The sequence below is a fragment of the Balearica regulorum genome, chromosome 5, assembly GCF_011004875.1.
Source record: "Balearica regulorum gibbericeps isolate bBalReg1 chromosome 5, bBalReg1.pri, whole genome shotgun sequence".
In the NCBI taxonomy this organism is placed as follows: domain Eukaryota; kingdom Metazoa; phylum Chordata; class Aves; order Gruiformes; family Gruidae; genus Balearica; species Balearica regulorum.
In genome coordinates this window covers 33,331,882-33,342,385 of record NC_046188.1, presented here as the reverse complement: position 1 = coordinate 33,342,385, position 10,504 = coordinate 33,331,882, and the positions used below count along the sequence as shown (strand labels likewise).

Here is a 10,504-nt window from a genome sequence, read left to right as displayed (position 1 = left end):
TTCAAAAAGAGAGACATAAATTTTTAGTCTGATTCTGTCTTTCTCTTTTACCTTGCAATTAAGCAGGGTTCAGCCCCATGAGCGAGGAGCATAGGACTGGGCAAGGTGCAACCTAAGTGACGACTAGGGACCTACAGCCTGTAGGTCCCTAAAACAAAACAAAACCAAACAAAATATCCCGCCAAGAAGCCTGGGTGAAAGCTTTTCTCTGCATTACTGTTACTGACAAAATGCGGGCAGATCTTTGGTAACTATTTTGTGAGCAGCGGGGATTTAGATCGTGCACGTTGGAAAAGAAAGCTGAAACTTCATCTTGTAAGCTAATTGTGTTCCTCACTGCCACCGAATAATTCACTGCGACTAATAATGCACAGACGGGACTTTATGGGCCCGAACAGGAATAAAACCGGCGGGCACGTCCCCCCCGCCCTCGGCCCGGCCCCAGCCCCGGCCCGGCCCCAGCCCGGCGGCGGAAGGCGGGGCCGGATTGCGCGGGGGGAACGGAAAGCTCCGGCCCGGGTTTCCCGGCGTCCCGGTGCCATCCGGGGGGAAGCGTTTAGGCGGCAGCAACGCGGGAGGGCTGAGGATGGTGGAGGTGCGGTAGCTGCTTTTCAGGTTGCTCCCCTCTCCGCTCCTGGCTTCCGCTTGCCGCGGGCCGCCCTTCCTCTCGGCCGGCGGTCAGCGCCGCTGCGGGCTCCGCCGCAGCACCGGGGCGCTGGGCCGGCCCTGTCACGGCGCTACCGGCCGCCAGTGCAGCGCGTCGGGGCAGAGCCCCCGGGCGTCGCCGGTCGCGGGTGCCGGTGCCGGGCTATGCAGTGCCGCCCCGTCGGCGGGCGGGGGTGGCACTGGGCACCGAGAGAGCCGCGGCGGGAGCAGGCGGCCGCTGGCCGGGCCGGCGTGGCCCCAGCGCGGAGCCCGGTTTCCGCTGCGGGAATGGCGGCTGCGTGCCGGTCCGCGGTCTGCTTTCTGTAAGGGCCGCCTCAGTCGTCGATTTTAAGTTTTTAACTGGATCTAAGTCCAGCTGGGGGAAGAGGGGGTGTGAGGTGTCAGTCCAGGGGGTGTCGGGGCCCTTCAGCAGAATTTAGGTTTGATCTTAAACCAGCCCCGCTTCACCGTCATATATCTTTTTGGTTTTTGCTTCAGAAAATGTTTTGAAAAATACATGGAAAACGGGGGAATGAGATGTGTTAGCTTTGAGGAGCCGTGGTGCTTGATGCTGTCTTCTGTGTAACTACAGGCGAAGGTTACTTTTCTGGTGAAATTTGTTCCCCCATGGCAGCAATCTAATCTTTCCCCTGGAGAAAGCTGGGGAGGAAATCCCGCGTGCGGTGCGTTCGTCTCGGTGTTCAGATTCCTCTCTGTTGCGTGCTGTGTGTTTCCAAAGTCAGCAGCTAGATTTTCACTTGTCTGCTTTGTAGTTAACATTACAAGAGGCATCTTATGGTTCTTCACACCTTTACTGTAATTAATTTTCTTGTAATTGTGTCTGGACAGTTATAAACGTTAGCTTATCTCAAGGGTCTGATGTGCTAATAGTAATGATGTGGAAGAATCCTTCAGTGGCAAATTTGGAAATATATTGAATTTCATTTCTTGAGTGGTTCCTTTTGGATTATGTTAATGAGTCAAAGGAAAGCAAGCCAGAATATTTATCTTGTATAGAGTCAACTATATGGGCATGGGAATTTGAGAGATGTTTGTAAAACTTTCTTTGGAGACCTCTGGTGTCAGAGGCAGAGCAATCTCCCCACACAACTTCTTTGTATGCTTGTTAGGAAAAACTTTGCAACTGGAAGGACAATAACATACTTGAATCCTCTCTGCTGTAATTTGAATCCATTTCCAGTCACAACTATAAATTATTTGAGGAACAGTTTATTCCCGTTTTCTTTAAAACTGGCTCTTATGTTTGGTTTTGTTTTGGAGTTTTGTTCTTTTTAATCAGGTCTCCTCTAGTTTAACTTAAACATTCCCAGTTACCTTAATCTTTTCCTGTATATTATGCATTTAAGCTCTGATCATTCTTGATCTTCTTCTCTGGGCTGATTCCAATTACTTCATATATTTGACTCAATTTGAAGGGCAGTATTCAAAACTGGACAGAGTACTGCAGCTGAATTGCAAACAGTAGCGAGTAGTATGGACGACTTACATGCTGTCAAAGCATTACTTCTGTTTACACATCCTGGTATGGATGGCATGCTTGCTGCTGGCATATTCACATTATGTTCCAGCATAAGCTCCAGGTCTTTTCTGCACAACTATAACCTAGTAAGTTGATTATTCAACCCTTCCAGTTCGTTATTCCTGCTGAAGTAGAAAATCTTTCATTTCTTCTTATTAAAGTTCCCTTCCCGTTTTGGTGGGGTTTTTTGTTTGTGTGGGTTTTGTTTGTTTGTTTTTCAAAAAATACTTCTCTCATTAGTAACAACTGGATTAGAATTCAGAATTTTCTTCCATCATATTTTAATTTTGTTGCAGCTTGCTGTCATCTGTAATATTAATAAATATAATCTTTACTTAATCATTAAATAATAATAGACTAAGGAGAGTCCTCTGTGGACCTTGAATGGCCTACATTACTTCTTGACTCTATTTTTATGCATGACCTTGCAGCCAAGATGAAAAGTAATGTCAATTTAATATAAAATTGGACCTATGCCACAAACTAAATCCTTATCACATAGGGAAGTGCATTTTCTGATTCTAATTTGGACAGACCTGTGTATTTCCAAGACTGGCAGGAGACAAAATTCCAAGCTTGTCTTTTGTTCTTTGATCTTTAGCAGCAGCATGTTTATTCCTTAGATGTGCAAGGCACAGAGCACCCTGAAATAGATGTGCAGAAGTCTGTCTGTAGTAAATAGGATTTGAAAATATATTTGGGCCACACAGTAATGCCCATCTTGGCTCCTTTCTCCTTCCCTTGCATCCCCTAAATTTACCTCATCTGAACTTTTAGTCTTTGACAGGGCAAGACGACCACAGCAAGAAGCTATGCTCTGCTTTTGACACCTTGTACTACAGAGCATTTTCTTCATTCACTAGATAGCATCTTTAAAAAATTTATAAGGTAAATACAAAATCCCTTGTGTAATACGCCACAGCTGTCTCTTACTTCGGACTTTTTTTCTTTGCCTGTCATTATAGTGTTTGAGCACTTTCCTGATGTGTAAATTAGGTCTGTATGACAGTATGTTAACTAAAACTCATCAGTCTTTACAGTTTTTTCTCAGGAGATTTTCCTTCCCTTCTAATGGAGGCTGCCATGAGCTGTATAGAAACTTCCAGCATCGCAGAGAAGCTTTTTGCCTTTTCTCAGCCTACCTGTCTCTAGCTTCATGGTAGCACAAACTAGAAAGCATTTGGTGTCACACACTTACTCTCTCTAAACTCCCTGCCTTCGCATCATGTGACGACAACTGAGAGGAAAAAGGGGTCTCCTAAGAGTGTTGTGTTTTCTTGCTTCTTCAAAAGAAGACTGAAACTGAGTAGCTGTTAAAATTCTACAGGAAAAGAGAACAGGAAAGGAAAAGTTGACTTTCTCAACTGCTTCATAGCATTGATAAGTGCTAACCTGAACGATTTCAGTGAGATTAGGTAACTCCTCAGTGTAGTGACAACTGCATCTAAGGTGTACATCCAAACATTATTTAATAAGGCCCACAATTATATAGGAACATATCAATTAGAGGTGAAACAATCCTACCAGATGACCAGGTTTCTTTCCATGAAGCTTAAGAAAAATCTTGATTCACCAAGATATTTTCAGTCTTTTGTGCCTATGTCTTGAGTCTCGTAACTTGCTTTAAATTGCAGTAGGCTTTTATTCTTTGTGATGACTTTGAATGGACTTTTCAGATATTTCTGAATTTTTAAAAACTAGGGACATTAACTCTCTGTGAGGAGATGGGGCTTTTGGAGGCACCAAATAAATTCATTTTTATTCTGCTGGTATGTAGAAAGAATATAGAGCTTGTGAGTTGTAGTATCAAAATACCACAAATTAGAGTTAGAAATGTATTGTGTATCTCAGTTATTACAAGTCCTAACTATTATGCTGTTGCTTTAAAATTTGGTCCCTCCATCCCTTTTTTATAAGGACATTTAGGTAATACCGTAGAGGTATTTTTATTCTGTTTTTCTTACTAGTCCTGTGGACTGGAATACTCAATCTGTCTTAGATGCTGCAATTTAGGAAGGATGTGACCAATTGAAATTAGTCCAGAGAGGATTAAAAAGACCAATAAAGACCAATCAATACTTTTTTTTTTTTTGTGATCCTAAAAGCAATACTTAGAAAAAACAGAATTTGCCTAGTTAAAAAAAAATAAAAGAGAAAGGAGACTTTGAATACATAAAGTTGAGACAGAGAATGCTTTTTAGTTATTCTCCAGATTCACAGGAGAAAGGACAATGAAAATAGCTTTGTAGTAAAGAAAGGCTCAGCTGAATGCAAGGAAAAGCTTTGTGAGAGGGTGACGCGTTGGAGCTGGCGCCCTGCTGAGGTTAAGGAACTTCCTTCAGCGGAAGTTGAGGCCACTTTGGAGGCTGTCTAGATATGAGTTGGCTTTCAGAATTGGCTTGAACTAAATGGTTGCTTGAGGTCCTTTCTAGCTGTTCCTATGAATATTTTAATAACTTTTCATGCACTCAGGTACTCGCAAAGTTACTGTTTCTTGTTTGCAAGTCATTACACCTTAGCTGAGATGCGGTAGCTTGCCCAAGTGTGTTTTGTCTGTTGAAAATTTAAGGAAAATTGAATCTATTTCATGATTTTGGTTTAGACTAAAATACTCATTATGATGTATTATTATAATGACCTCTATGATGACTTCAGAGTATGCGCATGGTTAGGTATCACAGCTCTGATATTCTAGCTCTGCGATGAGATAGTGAACATAGCCTGTGTTCATCCTTGTTTTGGGCATTATCCTCATTCTGGTCATAGTTTATGGTTAGTGCTCTTGCTGACCGGTTCTGGTGTTTGCCATTCTGAGATAAAGCAAAAATGGTTACATTACTCTTTCTTCTGGATATAGTTGATAAGATGCAGAAATGTGAATAGTAACTTTGTACTTAGTTTCAATGTATTGTTAATTTTTATTTCTCACTAATACTGCATTCATTGAATTTTTATTTCTGATGCCCAAGAACCCCTAGTTCTTCTCTCTTTTTCTCACATTCATAAATATTATATCTGGGAGTTAGAAGTACTGCTGTAGGGGAGAAATTTATTACAGTATGTTTTGTGGATTTTTTTTAAGACTATACTTTATTTGTATATAACCTAAATATCATAATGTAGCTGAACTTTATATTAGTTTGAAGTAACATGCAGGACTAAACGGATGACTTAAACTTGTTTGTTTTTTCTGGAAAGTAGTCTAATTTTTCTGTATCATGTAACATAACGAATGATTACTCTGCTATGAGGGAAGCATTTTAAGCTAAGTTAAATCAGGAGTATTCCAATCTAGGTGCTTTTGGTCTCTTATGTAGAAAATGAGACAAATGTAGGCAATTATGTATTAATATAGGCTAAAATAATTCTCTCCCTCTTATTTTAGGGACCTGTGGGATTTAAGAATATCTCTCCTAAGAAAATTTGCTGCTTCTACAGCCTTCCATCTTAGTGTGCAATTGATGATTTCACTTGAAATACCTATCTGAAGAAACTAACAGTAAGCAAAGTGTAATTGCTTTTTAAAAATGTTAAAAGTTCAGCAGTGTGTAACAGCTGACAGGATACCCAAGAAAAAGCCATATACTTGTGACATTTGCTATAAACAGTTTGAAACTCCATCAAAATTAGCTAGGCATTATCTGATACATACAGGTCAAAAGCCATTTGAATGTCATGTATGCCATAAAACATTTAGGCAGCTAGTCCACCTGGAGAGGCATCAGTTAACCCATAATCTGCCTTTTAAGTGTATTGTTTGTCATAGAAACTTCAAAAACTTAATCACTTTCTTAAAGCATCAGCAGCTTCATAATGAAAATTATCAGAATGATACCAAGCAGGCAGAAAACTCTGTGGATTTTGAGCAAGACAGGGTCACTTATGGCATATTTCGATGTTCTGTGTGCTGGAAATCTTTTTCTACTGAAGAGAGGTGGATGCTGCATCAGTGCCTGAAGGCAAATCATCTACGTGGTGCCAGAAGGAGAAAGAAAACTCATGTTTGTGAATCATGTAACAAGACATTTCCATCAAGATCTAAGCTAGAAAGACACTTCCTTATTCACACTGGCCAGAAACCTTTTAAGTGTTCTTCATGCAGTAAATCTTTCAGACAGTCAACGCACTTGAAAATCCATCAGCTCACACACACAGAAGAAAGGCCTTTTCAGTGCTGCTTTTGTCAGAAGGGGTTTAAAATACAGAGCAAACTCATGAAGCACAAACAGCTCCATGCCAGAAATAAGACTTTCCACAATATTTTATACAAAGCAAAGACTCTTAAATATCCCAGAACACAGCACCTGTTGGAAGGAAGGAAGGATGGTTTTGAGAATGCTGACGCTTACGAGTCACGGGAGAATGAGTCACACGATGTTCACTCGATTTATATTGTACCCTTTCAGTGCCCAGCATGTGAGCAGTGTTTTGAAACGGAGCAGGTTCTAAATTTGCACAAATGTTGTTGTCTGAGAGATGGAAAAAGTTCAAATTATGGTACAACGGCATGCAGCCATGCTGTCAGCATGAAAAATAAGATCCTGATGAAGCTGAAGCGTACTGGAGGAAAGGCAACAGATTTTTCTCTGTCTGACAGAAGAAAAAAAAAATCAGGTCACTTTAAAAGTCCTGACCTGGTTGCAGCTAGAGATCAGCATTCTGATCAGCATGCTTCCGCTAAACCTTTCAAGGATTGCCGTAGCAAGCACAGGGCACGTAGTAATCGGATGAAAAGAACGTTTGCTGTGCCGTTACCTTGGCAAGAGCACCTGCAAACTCACAACTCTGGAATTAATTTAAAAGGTATGCTTACTGGTGAAAGCACGTTAAACTTCGATGATTCACTGCATAATAAAGATGATGCTTTTTATGGTTCATCGGATGATTTCTTTGATAATCCAGAAGTACTTCACTGTGCTTTTTCAGCTTCTGCTAAAAATATACGTAACAGACACAAAGTGTGTAAATGTGACAGATGTGAAAAAATCTTTCCGTCTTCATCCAAACTTCAAAGACACTATCTTATACACACGGGACAGAAGCCCTTTGGCTGTAATGTTTGTGGGAAGACATTTAGACAGTCAGCTCACTTAAAAAGACATCAGCTCACCCATACTGAAAAGAGACCCTATAAAAGCTCCGTTTGCCAGGTAGAATTTGAAAACTTGAACAAACTTTTCAATCATCAGGGAGATCACATTGAATTTAAGTCTTCTCAGCCTGTGGGTTATTCAGGTTATTCTCAAACACCTTCACAGGCATCTGGCTTTCAAGAATTGGAGCTGATTCAGTCAAACCAAGCAGCTGAAATCAAAGTTGAAGTTGACTCAGGGGACTTTGTTCTCAACACCAGCAGTAGAAACGCACAGCCATATTTGTGTAGTAAATTGCTGGAACCGGAGCAGAGCTGTTACAGCTATTGGCATGATTTTTCTGAAGGTACTGAAAAAAGCAAAGTTAACAGATTGTATCAATGCAGTATCTGCTTTAAAACTTTTAAATCACCTTCTAAGCTTGAAAGACATTACCTAATGCATGCTGGACAGAAACCATTTGAATGTTTAGTTTGTGGTAAAAACTTCAGACAGGCCCCGCATTTGAAAAGACATCACCTTATTCACTTTAAAGAGAGCCTAAAGCTGAGTTCCGCTGAGCAACAACCAGAGAATATATTGGTTTTATCAAAATGATAATGCCCTATGAAATTATACATAAACATTTTTGGTTGAGTAATTATTAAAAGGCTTATGTTAGACTAAACAATTGAATGAAGGGGATGATCTTTTTCTATTATGGAGATGACCTGCTGAAGAGTTAATTTACTGTCTTCAAAACTGTCTAATTGATATAATTTGTGATGAATATGAGAAGGTATTAAAAACTCATGCAGGAAGAAAGTCACTCTGCATTTCTTTTCCTAAATTAATTTATAAATACACATTCTTACTGTATTAATGGTGTTGCAACAATCCGCAGTGCTCTATGAATCAGAAGAGTTTTACCTTTTCCCGTATAGTGTTTTATAACATTATGCTGTCCAGTGGTAACTATCAGATAAAGATGAAAAGGTAATTTCCAGAATACAGAAAAACCAGTCCTTTTACTTTCTTCTTGCTTCCTATATGATGCAGACAAAGGACACTTGCTATATTTATTTCATACCTAAAAGAAATAATGGTTATTTTTAGGTAAAAGATGCAAAAAAGAAGAAAGTAGAAAAAGGGGGAAAATGTAATGAGAAAAATGTTGATGTGGCATTATGGAATAGTTAATAGAAAAAATTTAACTGCTTTGTAATGTGCTTGGCGATCTATGGATGAGGAATTAGATCCCTTCCATTTTTATGATAAAAGTAGACAATACTAAAATAGTGGGATTTATAATCAATTAATCCATTTCTTCACTTCATTATCTCCTCTTCTATGTATATCCCTTGCCTTTTCTAGCTTTTTTGGCCAATTCATACAATAGTGAACTATTTTTCTGCAAGAAAAGAGGACAAGGAATTTTCATTAACATTACAAACAGGCTTACTATCTGTTCCAGTCTCCTTTCCTGCTAGCATACATATTGCACCAGTAAAAGAAGCGTTCTCTAAGATGCGATAGTAACTCAGACGAGCAGTTTTGTCGGGAAGTCATGTTCTCATTACATTAAATATAAGAGATTGAAAATTACTTTTGGCTCAAATTAAGTAATTCTGATTTTGCATTAATAGGATCTGTAGTTCTACTTTCTGGTAAGTAGAGAGCTTTGCCTATTGTGCCTGTGGGGTTTGGCAAAAAGTGTAAGTGTGGTGGAGCTTTATGAACAAGAATGAAGTTTGTTTTGTTTTGGTTTTTTTCCTTCTGAAAAACTACCTTTTAGGGTATTTTTCTTTGTTATGCAACTTCTGAATATTTGAAACCTGAAGTTTTTAATCCTATTTCTAAATTAACATATCTGTAAGATACAGGGCATTCTTTTCACTATTTAAATAGATTCATATTTATTTAAGTAAAATGGTTTTGATTTTTTTTTTATTTTTGAAGTGATTTATCTAGGTTTTGCTGTGGCATGAGCTTTGTAGTATTTAGTATAAATGAAGAGTGAAGGGAGTTATTATTTTATTTTCATATATGTTATTCTTTCCCATTTTCAGAGAGAATAAAACCAGGAAAGATACTCAGAAACAGTCTGTAGTTACTATGATTTTTGTATGATGGATGAATTCAGTATGTTAATAATGACTATAGTTATATATTGAGATTTTTTTCTTCCTATGTGAATTGTTTCATATTGAAAGACAAAATACTGTATAAAATGTTTTGAAAGTGTATTGTAGAGCTCTTTTAAAATACTTGTAATAAACTATTTTATCTATATTGTACTTTTATTGTATACTTCATGTGCAAACCAGAGTTTTGAAACAATATAACGTTCAATATGCAGAAAAGTTTTAAGACTATGTATCAAAGTAACCAAGCATGTTACAACAATGGGGTTTGTTTCAAATATTTTTTGTTGTAGAAATAAAATAGAAATATGTTTAACAAGATCTTTCTTAAGGAGTCACAGTCATTTTAAAAAATGCTATGTTGGAGAGTAATGTTTAGAGAACATTAAACTTGCTATGTTTTGAAAATACCAATTTGAGTAAAAAGAGGGGAAGGTGATACAGAAAGCTACTTTTCAGGGGTGAGTAGACATGTGGGAACTGTTACTGTCTGATTAATTTGGAAACTAATGTAATCTTTGGGCTCCATGGGATTTCAGAAGGGCAGTAAGGGCCACTTTGTTTATCTGGCTCTCTACCCTTTTATGAAAAGTTTTGTGTCAGTATAAATTCACGATGTTAGGGGGATTATAGCATAAATTAGCTAGAAAGGGGAAAAGCAGTTTCTAAGAGTCAGATTAAAAAAAAAAAATCTAAGGTTGAACTCCTATCTCTTTTGAAGTTAACAGTCAAATTCTCCAAGCACCTTTGAGAATTTGAGCTAGAATGGTTTTCCCCGTTGTTAACAGTAACACTTTGTGGTGTTCATTAGTATGTTAGTCATTTTCCGTAACGCTTCAAGGCAAGTTCAAGCCATCAATCTTTGATGTATCTTTGGTGGCAGAGACATTGCCTGTGGTTTTGTTAGAATGAGCTGATAAGTTTAAGAGTAATAATCTCATAGTACTGAAGTAGTGGATTTTTTTTAAGACTGTAGCAGAACCAAAGTATATTGTAAACAGGAAAAGAATGGGTCCTCCTGTGTTAATACTAAGCTCCCCCCCCCAAAGAGAAGTTCTCAAACTGTGTGGATTCAGCTTTGAGGTTGTTCTATGTGAAATAAA

At 38.6% G+C, this 10,504-nt stretch overlaps 1 protein-coding gene across 3 annotated transcripts; it reads left to right on the top strand.

Annotated features, from left to right (window-relative positions):
• The first annotated feature begins 503 nt into the window (after positions 1-503).
• On the top strand, positions 504-9,554 carry ZNF770 (zinc finger protein 770). Of its 3 annotated transcripts, XM_075754079.1 has the most exons (3): positions 505-595; positions 1,144-2,271; positions 5,571-9,554. In XM_075754079.1, exon 3 carries the CDS (start codon positions 5,713-5,715, stop codon positions 7,873-7,875), a length of 2,163 nt encoding a protein of 720 aa, XP_075610194.1. In that variant the 5' UTR covers positions 505-595; positions 1,144-2,271; positions 5,571-5,712; the 3' UTR covers positions 7,876-9,554. The 3 variants fall into 3 exon arrangements, with proteins under 3 accessions (XP_075610193.1, XP_075610194.1, XP_075610192.1); XM_075754078.1 differs by lacking the exon at positions 1,144-2,271 and having other exon boundaries at positions 504-595; XM_075754077.1 differs by lacking the exon at positions 1,144-2,271 and having other exon boundaries at positions 505-615.
• Positions 9,555-10,504: the final 950 nt, after the last annotated feature.

Excerpts from the sequence above, each read along its gene's own strand:
- ZNF770 (XM_075754078.1), top strand. The coding sequence starts at position 5,713 with ATGTTAAAAGTTCAGCAGTGTGTAACAGCTGACAGGATACCCAAGAAA.